Below are 15,210 nucleotides of genomic sequence, written 5' to 3'. Positions count from 1 at the left end.
CCTTTAAGTAAGAAGTGAAAGTCCTACCCCCACCCAGGCGATCCTGTGCACACAACTGCTCTCTCAGTTCTGCTGTAGTTCATCAACTTTAAGATACCGTTGATTTGATTATAAGACAAAACGATTTCAGAGATTTTTGTTTTGTTTTATAAATTTATTTATTTGTTTGTTTTTATTTTTGGCCGTGTTGGGTCTTCACTGTGGTGCGCGGGCTTCTCATTGTCGTGGCTTCTCTTGTTGCGGAGCACGGGCTCTAGGCGCACGGGCTTCAGTAGTTGTGGCACATGGGCTCAGTGGTTGTGGCCACGGGCTTAGTTGCTCTGCGGCATGTGGGATCTTCCCGGACCAGGGCTCGAACCCTTGTCCCCTGCATTGGCAGGCGGATTCTTAACCACTGTACCACCAGGGAAGCCTGATTTCAGAGATGTTGAAATGCAAAAAAAAAAAAAAAAAAAGTTTAGGGATAGATTTTACACACATGCGCACATACACATCCGCATGTTTAGAATTGTTTTCATGAAGGTGGGATAAGATCAGGGCTATTGGGCCTTTTGCCTCTTTCTCTTGCCCCAGCAGCTACACAGACCTCCAGCTTCCTTTCTCCAGCTGACTCTAGGGAAGTTGCCATCTCCCCAGCCTGACTGTCTGTGCCACTGTCCCTCCCATCAGTCAGTCTCCACTGGCACTAGAGAACATCCTGTACATGTTTTGCACCCACTTGTGGGATTCCTAAGAATAGAAAGACACATTTGAAAGTTTGATTGACATCATCAATTTGCTTTCCCCATCATCAATTTGCCAGTTCACACAACCACCTACAGCTTTCGAGAGGGCCTTTCAAACAATTTCTAAGGCAGACCCTCTGACCCACTACTTACCCCTCCCACAAATGGCGAAACTAAAATCCCAACGAATAAGAACCTTGTCTGACGTCATAGGTGGCCGTGCTGGGATCAGGCCCAGGCCTCCTGGAGTCCAGGTTGCTGTTGTTGCTAAGAAACCACCCATCTAAGGTGGTCTCACCCTTCTGATAGTCTCATCCTCTTGCTTAAACACCTTCCATGGCTCTTTTGTGCCTGCAAGACAAATTCCAAATTCAACCCACTCCATCTGGGGCTGCTGCCTTCAAGGTCGTGATGTGGTCTAGTGGTCAAGTGCCTGAGTTCTGAAGATGCATGGTCCTAGGCTCTCATCTCTGTTCTGCTACATCATTGGGCACCTATTGCTGTGTCCCGGTCTCATGCAAAATGCTGGGTAAATACATCACTCTCTACCTGGGAACCCCAGGCAAGTTCTTTTACAACTGTGACCCTCACTTTCCTTCTCTGTGTTTAAGGATTGACAGACATGGTCTGAGTCCAATGCTCTGCCCGGCACCTGGTGCCCACTGAGTCTCATTAATGGGAGCTGTTCTTTTTTATCAGGATTGTCGGTCCCCCATCTGGGTGCCCTCAGCATTCTGAATGACCCACATCCTCATACAGCCTCACTGGGAGCTGCCTGGCAGCTGCATGGGAGCAGGGCTGGGTTTTTTTTTTATAATCTACACGGCCACCGCCTCGGAGATGGGTATGTGGGTGGTCTTTGGAGTCCCGGGAAGTTACAGTCCCAGAGGAGCTCTTGGGTCCCTTCCAACAGAGGAGGAGTTCCAGGTGGGTTTGGCCCAGGGGCCTCTGGGCAGGATCCGAGGAGGGGCTGGGGGACTTTGTCCAGCCAGCAAAGCCCCCAGAATCCGTGCCTTGGTGCCCTCCATCCCTGGTCCTGGCCTCTCTCTGCCACCAATTTGCTGTGGGATTTTGTGCAAAGAGCCTCTCCTCTCTGGGTATGTTTCCCCAGCTGTCATACAGGAAGACTGGTCCCGTCCGCCTGGAGTGATGCGGGCACAGTGGGGGTGACGAAGGAATGAAAAACCCTGGGGAAGCTGTAAAGTACCCTACGCGTGTGCAGGCACAGCCACCCGCAGGTGCACGGCGAGGGCGCTGGCCTGGCTTCCCATCAGGGCTCCGCTCTGGTCCAGTGCCCGCTTCCTTCCCGGTCCGCTCTCCCTCCCTCTGTCCCTCCCTCCCTGCCATCAAGGAGCGCTGGCTCCCGGCATGCCGTGCGCTGCTGACAGCCTTATAAATAGTCGCCTTTGCGGGCGGGCGGCCGGCGAGGACGGGCAGGGCACACACTGTCCCCGGTGCCCACCCGCACCCCTCCCTCAGGTCAGTGTGTGCCCGTGTGTGTGCCTGTGCACGTGTGGGGGGTGCCCCTGCGGGGAGTGGGGGGTGCGTGTTTGTGTGTGTCAGGGTATCCTCCGGGTTTGTGTGGCTGTGTGTTTGTATCCATGGTTGCGATCTGTATGCATCTGCCTGCCTGTGTTCCCCAGGCTCTGCTCTGGGTATTAGTGCCACACTGTGTGTGCCATTGTGGATGTGTGTGTGTGTGTGTGTGTGTGTTGCTCTCCCTCCCAGCCTCCGCGACAGTCACCCCTTTGTCCTGCCGGCACTCTTGGGGCTCCAGGTCCCTGCCCTTGGCACGTCCCACCTGGGGACTGGGGAGGGGGAGCTGTGGCTGGACTGCCTGCCCCGAGGACCTGGGCAGGGGCAGCCTAGGTGATGGGAGGAGCTATCCTGTCATGTCATTTTGAGTGCTGGGGGGACGGGAAGCCCCCTGGATGTTTGGCCCCCTGCCCCCACCTCCTGAAAAGCAGGGGCCCTGTGGGAGCCCTGGGACAGCCCATGGAGCCTTTCCTGCGTGCTGCTCAGTTACCTACCTAGGACTCTCCAGCAGCAGCAGGACTGGGCCTGGGGGTACAAGCCCAGAGAGGGTACAGCAGCTGCCCAAGGTCACACAGCTGAGTGATAGAGTTGGGATTTGAACCCTAACCAGTTGCCAACCACTGGAAATGCTGCTCTTGGTCAGAAGCTGGGAGACCTGGGTCTTGCCTGGCCTTGCCTTGTGATTGAGATGAAGTCGCTGTCCCATCGGGCCTCAGCTCCCCAGGCCCCTCAGCAGACCACCCAGTCATATTAGGAGTTGCCGTGGCCCTGATTTGGGGACCTTATAAGGCCTGGGTGCGGAGCCCGTAACCCAACTCTGCCCTGGACCCCTGGCTTCTGTGAGGACTCCTCACAACCCAAGTTATTTTGGACCAAGAAGTGGCAGGTGCCAGCAGGACAGAGGGGCTTAGGTTACCGGGAGGGAGCAGGGCAGGGTGGGGTCAGGAACAGCCCTCAGGGTGTCTTCGTGGCAGGCTGTCCCTGGCCCGGGGGCCTCTCCCTCCCCCACCAGCTGCAGACAGGCGCTGCCAGCTGTTACTCTTCCTTAAGCACACTTAGCAGGAGAGAGGTTATAACTCGTAGCCCCTGAGCAGCGGGACGGTCCGCAAAGCTGCTGAAGGACCTAGTGGGTGCCAGGCCCTAGTGGGTGCCAGGCCCGGGGCAGCAGAAAACGTAGCCTCAAGTGTGACCCCAGCCAGGCCCTGGAGCAAGTCTCTCCTTCCCTCCCAAGGTGACTGTGAGGATGGAGTGAGGCTCCCGGGGCTATGCTCAGCCGGGGCCAGGCCCAGTGTGGTGGACACAGGCCTGCAGTACACAACAGAGAGGCCCAGTACGGTGTGGTGTGTGTGATGCTGGGCGACGGTCACCTGCCAGTGTGTGGGAGTGGAAAGCAGAGTCCAGGAAGGCTTCCTGAAGGAGGTGACACCTGAACTGAGTCCTAAACAGTAGCACCTTGGGGAAGGGCATCCAGGTGTTGGGTGCAACATTAGCCGGGCCCTGGAGTGGGACACGGTCGTGGTGGGTGAGGGAGGCCGGAGCAGTTCAAGCAGTGGCTGATAGGGCTGCAGAAGCGCTGTGGGCCCTCGTTGGGGCGGTCAGCTACGTTAGGGTTTATCTTGGGGACTGAGGGGGCCATATACGGAAGGGTTTTTAAGCAGGTAAAGACGTGGTTTGATGCTTGTCAGAGAAAACCCTGCAGTTTGCCTGGTGGGGCACGGAGGTAAGGAGGCCCACGGGAGGCTGGAGCAGTGGCCAGATCCCCTGCTTGGAACACGGCAGTGGCGGTGAGGACATGGACTGGAGGGACGTTCAGGAGGGGAGGGCTGGGGCTTGTGTGTGTGGGGTGGATGTGAGTGGGGAGAAGGGCGTCCGCTCTGACTGCAGCCTCTGGCTGGGTGGTAGGGCGCAATGCTGGGGACATGGGAGGGACTGTTTAGAGGCTCGGGGTCTGCGGGGTCTCTGGGCCTGTCCAGGGGCTGTAGATGTTTGGGGCTGGGAGAGGAGGCCTGGGCTGGCTGAGCAGGGATGGGGGTCCTGGGAACCTGACGCCAAAAGTGAGAGGGTGGAGTAGGGGCCCCGGGTGGGGATGTCCCCGGCAGGAGGAATGCTGGCCAAGGGTTGAGGGTCAAAGGCCAAGGCAAGAGTGTCTCTGATGTTTGCTGGCGGCCTTGGGGAGGGCTGGTGGGTGGGGAGTAAAGAAGTGGGGGCCAAAGATGTGTTGCAGTAACTCTGAAGGCACCGATGGGAAGGGAAGGTGGAGGGAGACCCCTGGGGCTGTGGATGCAGAGTGTGTGTGGGGGGGTGTCCCAGGAGGCATTGGGCTTGATTTACACACTGAGGGAAGGTGTGGGCAGGGGCCACATCAAGGGTGGAAGTTGGGCCTGTGCAAGGGTGAGAGCCTGGGGACCCCCTCAGCTGAGGACCGTACAGGCTGTGGTCACGTGAGCAGCCCTGCAAATTTCTCTCCCACCCTGGGCCTCTGTGTCCTTTGAGCATCCTAGTCCAAACCTCATCCCAGATGAGGACACGTGCAGCTCCCCTCCCACCTGCCTGCACCCCGGCCCTGGGGAGCGTTGTCGGCCTGTTTTCGAATCGCAAGGGGAGCAGCTCAGCAGTTGTTGGTGTGGCTGTTTATGCCCCTCGGTGCTGCCCCCGCTGTCTGGCCCCAGAGGGAGGAGGCAGGGACAGGACAGTGGAGGCATCCAGAGGAAAGGGGACTTTGTGAAGTCCTCCCAGCCTCCTGGGCCTTCCCTGCCCCCACCAGCCCCTCCACCCTCAGAGGAAGTCAGGGCCTAGCACACCATGTGGCTGGGCGGGAGCAGAGGCAGGAGAATCCCCCTCACCCTCCCCACCTGTGCCCTTGTCTTGCAGAGTGCTGGCTTGGCTCCCCAGACCTCGGCAGGATGGAAGGTACGGAAGCTCCCCTCTTTTCCTGCTCACAGCCTGGGCCTCAGTGTGCCCATCTGTTTAGGGGGTGTGCTTTCGGGAGACATTTGGGGAGGGTTTGGATGTGGCTCTGGGGTTGCTAGAAGGGGCCTATCTGGGGGCCTCCAGCATCTTCCTCAGGCCTCTCACAGGATATACCAGCTCCAGGATTACTTTTAGAAGGGAAGAGGCCTCCTTGAGGCTCCTAAGGGCCCCACAGCTCACCTCCTACACTGGTATTTATAGAGCTGAATCTCTGGCTCTTTCTGGAGACGGGGGCGGCACTGGTGAGGGAAAGCCTGCCCTGTGGAGAGGCCCCAAGAGTGCAAATGCCAAGGCAAACAATGACACATTCCTGCCCCTCTCCCGGACCAGCAGGGGTGGGTCTTGAGGATGTCTTGGGCCCTCCTGGCTCCTATAGGCTGGGACCTGGAGGGAGACGTGGGCCAAGAGCCCGGCTGGCCCGCCTCCTGGCAGCACCACCCGTCCCTCCCTGGCGCTGGGCCTCGGCCTGGGCGGCTCTTAAAGGAACCCAGCTGTCCTGGCTGCTGCTGCGGCCTGAGGCCGGCGGTCATCCTTCCACCCCCGGGCCTCTGAACGTCCGCTGCCACTGGGCTGTGGCCTCCCCCCACGCCCAGGCTTGAGCCCATCACATGGCAGCAGGCGATGGGAACCCACAGAAGTCATTCTTCGGCAGCTCCTCTAGACCTCCAGCCCCGTGGCTGGGAGGACCCCGGGGAACTGCCGAGCTCACCTCCCCACTGGGGCAGGGACTTCTTTCCTAAGTGCACACAGCGAGCTGCTACTTCCCTGAGAAGCGGGGAAGGCCTGGCAGCCTGGGAAGAGGCCCCGGCCGCAGCCCTAGCTCTGGCATCCCTGGAGCAGGCCCCTGCCTCTAGGCCTAGGTTCCCCCCTCTCTGGTGGGGCTACGGTCTTGCTGAGTTCTGAGATAGAGGTTGAAACGTAAGCTCCCTCCCTCTCCGGGCAAGGGTTCCACGTGCCCACCAGAGCCCCCTCCCCCCCCACCCCGGCAACCGTCTCCAGGGCAACGTGTGTTGTGGTTGCCAACTCCACACTGGTACCGCCCAGGGAAGGCAGGAGGCAGGCTGGCCCAGGGCCCGGGAGGGGAAGGGCAGGGGACACAGCAGAGCAGGACCATGCGGGCCTGCCACTCGGCACCAGACGCCCGCAGCGTGGAAGACGCTAACGCCCGAGGTGACCAGGCGTCTTGGCCAACGCGAGGGTTGGCGTCCGAGCCCCTGAGGGTCACCGTCACAGCGTGTGCTGAGCCCGTAGCCTTCAGGCCTGGAACACCCTCTTCTCCCTGACCTGTCCCAGTCTCTGAGTTTTCCTCGCCCCGTTATCCCTCACTCTGGGCTGACTCATCTGCCTCTCTGACGGGACCACGAGCTGAGTGTGTGCAGCTGCCTGGGGCCCAGCACAGGCCTGGGATCCCAGAGGTGCCTCTGGTTCTCTGTCCAGTGACTCACTGAGCTCTGCTTCCCTTTTCTCTCCCACAGAGAAACTGAAGAAAACCAGGATCATCTTTGTGGTGGGTGAGTCCAAGGCAGCAGGCAGGGAGGGGCTTTGCAGGCCCTGGTGGGAGCCTGGGCCTGGGGCTGCACCCTGGGCTCTGCCCCCGCTTCACTGGGTGACCCGGGCAGACCCTGTCCCATTTCTCGGGGCTTCTGAATGGGCGGGCGCTTGCAGGCGGGCCTGGTTCGGGGAAGGGCACCCAGTGTGAGAAGATTGTCCAGAAGTACGGCTACACCCACCTCTCCACCGGGGACCTCCTGCGGGCTGAGGTCAGCTCAGGCTCAGCCAGGGGAAAGATGCTGTCGGAAATCATGGAGAAGGGGCAGCTGGTGCCACTGGTGAGTGGGCCCCGGCAGGGTGAGGGTTGGGGGGTGATGGTGGCCCTGAGTGGACACCAGCCAGCAAAGCCCATGACACACTAGCAAGGCGGACCATGACCTTCCCTGTTTCTGAACCCTCCTGAGGGTCCCCACTGCCCTTGGCAGAAAGTTCCTTCCGGAAGCTCCCGGGAGCCTCCAGGACCTGCCCTGCCAACCCCTCCCACCACCAACCCCTCCCACCACCAACCCCTCCCACCACTAACCCCTCCGGACTCCCACCACCCTGGCCTTTCTGTCCCCTCACACTGATCACACTCTTTCCTGCCTGGAATGTTCTTTCCTCCTCATCTTTCATACCTTGCTGACTCCTCAGACTTAGGCTAAGACCCCCCCCCTCCCGCCAACTTTATACTCCAGTAGCCTCCCTTCTTTGTCCGTATAACCCATGTCATGCTTGGAAACTATAAATCAACGGTGTAATTGTCTGTCCCCTCAGCAGACTGTGAGTTTGCGGAGGGCAGGGAAGGTCTGCTTTGTTCACAGCTGTGTCCTCAGGGCCCAGACAGGAGGCTGGGAGGAGGGGCTTAGTCATATTATTGAGTGAATGAAGAAATGAATGAATGAATGAACGAATGAATGAATGATTCAATCAATCAATCAAGTCGTCACAGTTCACAGAAGGCTTCCTGGAGAGGGAGGCTTGTTTGGGAAATCTGTGTTAGGGCAGAGGGCATTTCTGGCTGTGGGGCAACGCGTGCAGAGGCCCGAGGAGGGGGTGGAGAATAGGGGGTCATGACCCCGCCTTCTTTTGCCACGCCTCCAGGACACAGTGTTGGACATGCTCCGAGACGCCATGCTGGCCAAGGTAGATACTTCCAAAGGCTTCCTGATCGACGGCTACCCCCGGGAGGTGAAGCAGGGGGAAGAGTTTGAGCGGAGGGTAAGTGCAACCTCTTGGAGCTGTGACATGGGATGAGCCGGCGAAGGCTGCTGTGATGGGCAGTTCTGAGCAGGGGAAGAGAGACACTGATTGTGGGCGGGTGGGAGGGTGGGCAAGGAGGGAGACCAGGGAGACTTTCTGGAAGTCTTTCTAGAAGTCTAGAAGAAAATGAATGGAAGGAGAGAAGGCACCAGGCTGGGGAATTCACAAACATGGCCGCAGGTTCCAGCTCAGCTGCTTGAGGCCTTGGGCCAGTCAGGCTGCCTCTCTGAACCTCGGTGTCCCCAACTGCAAAATGGGGACAGACAGTTCGCAGCTGCCTTGAGGAGCAGCGTGGGGATTAGAGAGAATGCATCCTTCAAAAATGGGGCTTGGCACCCCATAAACACACAATCAGAGGGGCAGGGAACAGCATGGATAGGGCTGGAAGGGTCACGCTGGTGTGGGGAGAACAGAATCTGTGGGGCAGGGCAACCGGCAGTGATGTGGGTGAGGACGTTCAGGCCGGGCTGAGGCCTCGAATGCCACAGAGGGGCGTCTAGTCTCCTTCCAGGTGCCATGGGGAGTCTGGCTGGAAAGAGTGAGCCTTGAGGATGAGGGCTCTGGGCTGCCTGGCACGGGTGTCCCCCAGGAAGACTTTCCACAGTGGGGGAGCACCTCACTCAAACACACACATGTGCAGGCATATGTGCCCACAGGCATACAAGCACATGTACATGTGCACACAGGTACAGACACACATGCACAAGGCCAGAGGCATATGCACACATGTACACAAGCATCTAATGTACACACACGCACACTCATGCAACGTGTGCGCACGGATGCAGTACATCCAGATACAGGGACGCACAGAGATGCACACACATACACCGATACCTCTGATGTCACAGGCCATATGGGGGAAACAGATGAAACCGCAAGTGCCCAGGAGGAGGGAGAGGTCTGCTGACCTCTAAGGGTGGGTGTGGGCTCAGGGAGGGCTTCTCGGCAGCGGGAATGCCTGCGGGGAGGGCCGGGCATCTTAGGGGGCTGGGGCAGGACAGACCTCCATCCTCATTGCCTGTCTCTGTGAGGCTGGGCCATCTTTGGGCTTCCATAGCTTTAAGCCTCATCCAGAGGGAGGATATTATATTCCTTGACATCGAAATGGCTGCAAGACCTCAAGAAAGTGTCTGTCCTGGTCTGGGCCTCAGTTTCCCTATCTATGCAATGGGGATTGGCTGGGTTTCCTTCAGACTAGGAGGCCATGGACCCTGAGGTCAGATGCCAGGCAGCCCTGAGGCACGTCCTGATGTACCAGATGCATGATGTCGCCTCAGGCCCTCAGGGTCACATCTAGAAAATGTGGTTAATGAAAGTTAACCCATCCCTCCTGGGGCCGTTGTGGGTGCTACTGGGCTACAGGGCTAGGCACCTGGTCTTCTCGGCTCTGGACAGCAGGGGGCGCCTGGGCCTCACCGAAGGAGGACCGGTCGGCCTCCTGGCCCTTCCAAATCTTCCCCGCAGATGAAATGCTTATTGCAATGACAGGGACATTGTTCAGAGCCCCAGAGCTCAGCAGGCCCTCGCCCCTTCACTCAGCCCTCCTTATTCCTTTGTCAAGTTCATATCCAGCCTTGCAGGTATAAGACGCACCTACCTGCCCTCGGGGGCTCCAGGCCTGGCTGGGAGAGGGACCGTAAATAAATAACCAGAGGCCCTCCTGAGACAAGCTCGAGGCAGAAGTAAAGGGGGACTGGAAGCGCGTGTCGCAGAGAGCTGGGATGGTTGGGGGGGGGTGGGCATCTGCAAAGACTGTCCTAGAGGAATGAGATTTTAGCTCAAATCCGAAGGCGAGCACTTGGTATTGAGGGAAAGGGTTCCTGGCCAAGGTTCCCGGCATGAGCAAAGGCCTGGCAAGGGAGGAGGTGGATGAGAGCCCAGACCACAGACAGTCCGCGTGGCTGAAGCCAGGAGAGCAAAGGACTGAGAAGCACGAGATGAGGAGGTGGGGGGAAGGGTAGGTCAGGTAAGGAGTTAGGACTTTCTCCTGAGGGCACTGGGGAGCCATGGAAGAGGTTTGAGCAGGGGAGGGGCAGGGCAGATTGGTTTTAGGAAGGTCCCTCAGGCTGCCTTGCAGGAAGGGCTTGAAGGTCTGAGTGGGTCTCAGTGGGGCCTCAGAAGTGGGAAGATGGGGAGGAGATGGCCCCAGGGGGCAGGAATGAGGCCCCTGTAAATAGTGCCCCGCCTGCAGATCGGACATCCCACGCTGCTGCTGTATGTGGACGCAGGCCCTGAGACCATGACCAAGCGGCTCCTGAAGCGTGGAGAGACCAGCGGACGTGTGGACGACAATGAAGAGACCATCAAGAAGCGCCTAGAGACCTACTACAAGGCCACAGAGCCCGTGGTCGCCTTCTACGAGAAACGTGGCATCACCCGCAAGGTGCGGGCCCGAGGGGGCCCTAGGCAGCCTGGGCCTGTGCCTGGCTTGGCCTCAAAGTGCTGTGACCTTGGGCCAGCCCTCCTGTCTGGGCCTTGGTTTCCCCACTGGTTGGATGAGGGGCTGCTGCCCACTGTGGCTGGGCTCGGGGAGCCTGGCCTGGCTTCCGGGAGAGGTCAGCCCCCTGCCTCGGTGGGGCCCACCCAGCCTTCCCTGGCATCCTGCCCTCATGGCCCATCTCCCCACAGGTCAATGCCGAAGGCTCCGTGGACAGTGTCTTCTCCCAGGTCTGCACCCACCTGGACGCCCTCAAGTAGCAAAGCTGGAGCCCCTTCTCCAGCTCAGAGCCCGGCCCCACCCTCGTCCTGACTCAAGGCCTTCCCAGCCTGAGCTCAGCGCTTCCACCCTGCCCGGCTGGAGCACAGGCAGAGGAAGCCACTTTATCCTGTTTTCATGGACAGCTGAGCACTAAAGGAATTTCCAAGGACATTCAGTTTTACTCCTTTTTCTTTGATTCCATCAGGGATGATTCACATGGCGTGGCCGCCCCAGCCTTGAGTCCTCAGCCCCTCCCCTTCCCGTTCCTCTTTGGACCCCTCAGCCCGCCTCAGCCGGTACCCCTCTCCTAGCTCCGTTGGAAGACACAGGGCCCTTCTTCACACATGGCGTGCTGGGCCTGGGCTGTGCCAGGCGTGGGGACACTGGGTGACTGAGGAGTGGTCCTGGCTCTCGGGGACTCGTGGTCAGGCAGAGCTGGGCCCTGGCCTGGGTTCCTCTGCATCCTTGTCGTGTGGCCTTGGTCCTGAGCCCCTTAGCTCTCCGAGCATGTTTTCTGTCCCGAACCCCTGCTGGGGACTGGGCTGGAGCAGGCAGTGTGGTCATGGGCTGTGGGAGGGCTTCCTGGGCAGTGGGGGCAGCACACATCAGCCGGCCGAGTGGGCAGCGAATTGGCCTCCTTGGTGCAAGAAGCTTTGAGGGTCCGGAAAGGGCATCGGGATTGAATGGGGGGGGGGTCATGGTCAGGGGTGCCTCCCTGATGAGGTGAGACCTGAAGGATATCCCACCATGTGGTCCTGGACAGGTCACAACCTGCCCTTCCTGAGCCCATTTCCAAGTCTGAATTAGGATCAGTGCCCCTACCCCCAACCCTCCCCCAAGGTTAGGGTGAGAACTCACTGAGCAAGGGGTGTGGGTGGTCAGTTACCGTGGCCTGTGGACCGGAGACCAGAGCAGCCTCAGGGAGGTGCAGGGCTGGGGTGCTTGGGGGCTGCCCCGGAATCCCCTGGGGAGAATCATCTTCCCTCTTCTGTTCTCTTTCACTCTTTGACCTCATCACGGAGAAAGTCTCCATTGGTGCTCACGTGTCCCTAACACCTGTCCCAAGCCCAGCTGGCTCCCTTTAAAGCCAAGAGAGCCTTCAACAGGGCATCCCCAGCTGGAATGAAATCCTGTGCAGGGCTGAGGGTGCCCCTGTGTGTCCCCTTCTACCTACAGCAAGTGCGGCTGGTTTTCCATTTACAGTAGTTATTTAAACTTTCCTTTAAAATAAACGTATTTAAGTTTTAAAAGATGAGTCTATTGAAGGAACACAAGATCAATAAATGATAGCACAGGGGAGATAGGTTCTAGAAGGCAGGCGTCATGCGGCCCTGGGTGGGGTGCGGCCGAAGGTCTCTGCAGCTGGTCTTTCTGTGCCCCGTGCCACCTGGGCCGCACCGGGAAGCCCCAACTCACTCTGTGACCGCCCACCTCGGGGTCTCCAAGTCGCGTCTGTCAAACTGGGCTAAAACACGCACACACTCATGCATACACACACACTCGTGCACACACACGTCCTCTGTCGAGGTTGTCATGATCAGCGCAAGGATAAGTGGAAAAACACGCCCCTGAGATGATAAAAAGCTAAGAGAAATCCACCTGACAAAATTGTCTTCAATATCTTCATTTTTTTAAATTATAGCTTCATTAATTCAGGTGTGTCTTCAGTTTATGGAAACCTAAGCTGACCCAAACTATTCACCATGGAATCACTTTATTCACTAAAGAACAAAAAAAACCCTTGAAAACTTGAAAAAAAACACAAAATGTTTAACAGCTCCAGTAACTACCACCACCCCATCCTTGCCACTGCGAACCTCCCTTTGAGGGTTACGTCTCTGGAGCAACGGCTATGCTGGCAAAAGATGGGGTCGCGAGCCCCCAGCCTGCTGTGCTGTGGCTCCCAGAAGGAGGGCAGCCGTATTCACAAAATTCCATCCCACCTACTCAACCCAGACCAGCTCTGGGCAGCTCAGTGCACAGAGCTCAGAGGAGCCCCTGGTAGCGGGAGTTGCCTTGAACTGGAACTCTGCAGTGGGGCCTTGAGGGTACAGAAGAGTTTGCTTTACCACGAGACAGAGGGCATGGAAGGGCGGAGGGAAGAGCTCTGCGGAGTCTCAAAGGTGGAAAGGACCAGCTGTGGGGAGGGCTGAGGCCTTAGAGGGACAGGAGTGCAGGCTAGAAGTAAGGTGGTGGGTGGTGGGCAGCCAGGCTCTCAGGGCCTTGAATGCTGACTCAAGTATCAAGTCTTTCCCCTAAGAGCAATGGGAAGCTCAGAAAGAGCTTTGTTTTTTTTTTTGTTTTTTTTTTAAGAGCTTTGTTTTTTAATGAAAAATTTCAAAGTGAAAATTGGAGGAAATAATATAATGAACACCCATATACCCATCACCGAGATTTAGTAATTGGTAACATTTTTCCATACTTCATTGTTTTACTTTTGCCAAGCTATTTTAAAGTAAATCACAGATATGAGAACATTTCACCACTGAAGTCTGACTTCAGCGTGACTCTCCAATAAATAAGGACACTTTCCTATATAACCACAACTCAGAGGTCCAGGAACACTAAGTTACAGTAACATTGTGATAGGTAATAATCAGACCACACGCAATTTTCCCCAATTGTCCCCAAAATGTACCTTTGGTCAAAGCGGGACGCTATCCAGGACCACACGCTGCATTTGGCTGTGATGTCCATTAAACCTCTTTCACCTAGAACGCCCTTCCTACTCTTTGACATTGGCCTGTGACGGGATCAGCTGTCCTGCAGAAAATTCTTCCTTCCAGATTTGTCTGTTGCTTCTTCGTGGTGTGTTTAACTAGCTGCCCCGTCCCCTGAATTTATTGTAAACTGGAAGTTAGTTGTAGTCTTCGTAGATGCGAGTGAAGCCTTTGGGGCAGGAATACCTAATAGGCGAGGCTCAGGAAGGGTTTTTAAACCGGGCAGGATGGTCAGATCCGCAGCGCTTCCAGCTTTAACCTGCACACGCATCTCCCTGGGGTCTTATTAAAAAGCTGATTCTGGGGCTTCCCTGGTGGCGCAGTGGTTGAGAGTCCGCCTGCCGATGCAGGGGACACGGGTTCGTGCACCGGTCCGGGAGGATCCCACATGCTGTGGAGCGGCTGGGCCCGTGAGCCATGGCCACTGAGCCTGCACCTACGGAGCCTGTGCTCCGCAACGGGAGAGGCCACAGCAGTGAGAGGCCCGCGTACCGCAAAAAAAAAAAAAAAAAAAAAAAGCTGATTCTGATTCAGCAAGTCTGGTTTGGGAGGGAGGCCCCAGCTGCTGGTCCGAGGCCCACACTTTGAGGAGCTCAGAGAGAAGCTGCTCTGTGGAGGCGGAAGCCCAGGGAGGGCGTGGGAGGAGGGGGCATCTCTAGGGTCAGCGTGTGCTCAGCCCCTAGTGGTGGGCTGAGAGGGCGACATGGCATTGGATCTGAGACGGCAGAAGCTGTCACACTCTTGAGGTCTCTGGGGACACTCCAGGCTTGTCCCAAGATGTTGGAACATTCTAACCATCCGGGGGACTGGTACGGCGCCTCTGTAACTTCAGGGTCTCAGGCAGGGTGGGCTCCCAGATAGGGTGGTGTCCTCAGGTGCCTCCCGTGTACTGAGCCCCTAAGTCTTGGCCTCAGGGCTCCTGAGGGCCTGGCCGGAGGCACTGAAGTGGGAGAGGAAGGAAGCGGAAGCAGGGAGCAGAGGAGGCCAAGGCTGTCGCCTCCCAGACGCGAGAGGGGCCTCGAGTAAACAGGAAGGCCTGGCGGCTCCACAGTGGGGGGGCTTTGGAGGGGGGGTGCAGAGCCCTACTGGACATGCGCAGCAGGCGAGCACAGGGCTTCCTTTCTGGCAAGCAGACCCAGAGAGGTTATGTGGCTTGCCCCAGGTCACACAGCGAGGCAGGGGCACAGGACTAGACCCTCGCCTGCCTCTCCTGCTTCTGTCCCCATCCTGGGGTTCTGGTGCAGGCTCTCCTGCCTCTGCTTCCCACTGTGGTTCATGGGGTGCTGGACAGTCTCTCCCCTTCTTGGGCCTCAGTTTCTCTTCCTATAAACTCAGAGTCCCTACAACTCAGAGGTTCTAGAATCCTGGCCCAGTGGAATCCTTCTGCCTCCTAGGTGGTCTTCATGGGTTCTCTAGACCTTGGGCATCGTTGGGTTTTATCAAGAACGTCAACATCACCCAGGAGGCGGCAGGTACCAGGACCTTTCCTCGGGGAAAGAGAGGGAGACTTTGAGGGATTTCCCTCTTCTAGAATAGAGTCTGGCAGAACCACTGACCCTGGTCACCTCCCTGTATCCTTGGGGAGTCATTTGCCCTCTTCAGAAACCCTGTCCCTGGGCTCAGAATGCCCCCAACACCCACACCCTGGAGACTCAGAATCACAACATGTGAGACCCCAGGCTGTGTAGGCCAGTGGTTAAGTCCATTCATTCATTGCATGAGCACTTACTGAACGCCTGTCATGGGCCAGGCACTATGCTAAGCG

At 57.7% G+C, this 15,210-nt stretch overlaps 1 protein-coding gene across 2 annotated transcripts; it reads left to right on the top strand.

The window, feature by feature from the left end:
- Positions 1 to 2,106: 2,106 nt before the first annotated feature.
- AK1 (adenylate kinase 1) lies at positions 2,107 to 11,943 on the top strand. Of its 2 annotated transcripts, XM_022578660.3 has the most exons (7): positions 2,107 to 2,204; positions 5,133 to 5,171; positions 6,707 to 6,742; positions 6,897 to 7,060; positions 7,866 to 7,982; positions 10,219 to 10,410; positions 10,656 to 11,942. In XM_022578660.3, exons 2-7 carry the CDS (start codon positions 5,165 to 5,167, stop codon positions 10,722 to 10,724), a joined length of 585 nt encoding a protein of 194 aa, XP_022434368.1. In that variant the 5' UTR covers positions 2,107 to 2,204; positions 5,133 to 5,164; the 3' UTR covers positions 10,725 to 11,942. The 2 variants fall into 2 exon arrangements, with proteins under 2 accessions (XP_022434368.1, XP_022434367.1); XM_022578659.3 differs by lacking the exons at positions 2,107 to 2,204; positions 5,133 to 5,171 and adding an exon at positions 6,316 to 6,401 and having other exon boundaries at positions 10,656 to 11,943.
- The last annotated feature ends 3,267 nt before the right edge of the window (positions 11,944 to 15,210 follow it).

The sequence above is a fragment of the Delphinapterus leucas genome, chromosome 6 (genome assembly GCF_059928025.1).
Source record: "Delphinapterus leucas isolate spDelLeu-1000000601 "Yukka" chromosome 6, BTC_Dleu_Yukka2, whole genome shotgun sequence".
Taxonomy (NCBI): domain Eukaryota; kingdom Metazoa; phylum Chordata; class Mammalia; order Artiodactyla; family Monodontidae; genus Delphinapterus; species Delphinapterus leucas.
The sequence above is the reverse complement of the archived record's forward strand: the minus strand, read 5'-3'. Positions and strand labels throughout refer to the sequence as shown.

Excerpts from the sequence above, each read along its gene's own strand:
- AK1 (XM_022578659.3), top strand. The coding sequence starts at position 6,344 with ATGCGGGCCTGCCACTCGGCACCAGACGCCCGCAGCGTGGAAGACGCT. Across the intron at positions 6,743-6,896 it reads CAGGATCATCTTTGTGGTGG|GCGGGCCTGGTTCGGGGAAG; the intron begins GTGAGTCCAAGG and ends GGGCGCTTGCAG. Across the intron at positions 7,061-7,865 it reads AGGGGCAGCTGGTGCCACTG|GACACAGTGTTGGACATGCT; the intron begins GTGAGTGGGCCC and ends CCACGCCTCCAG.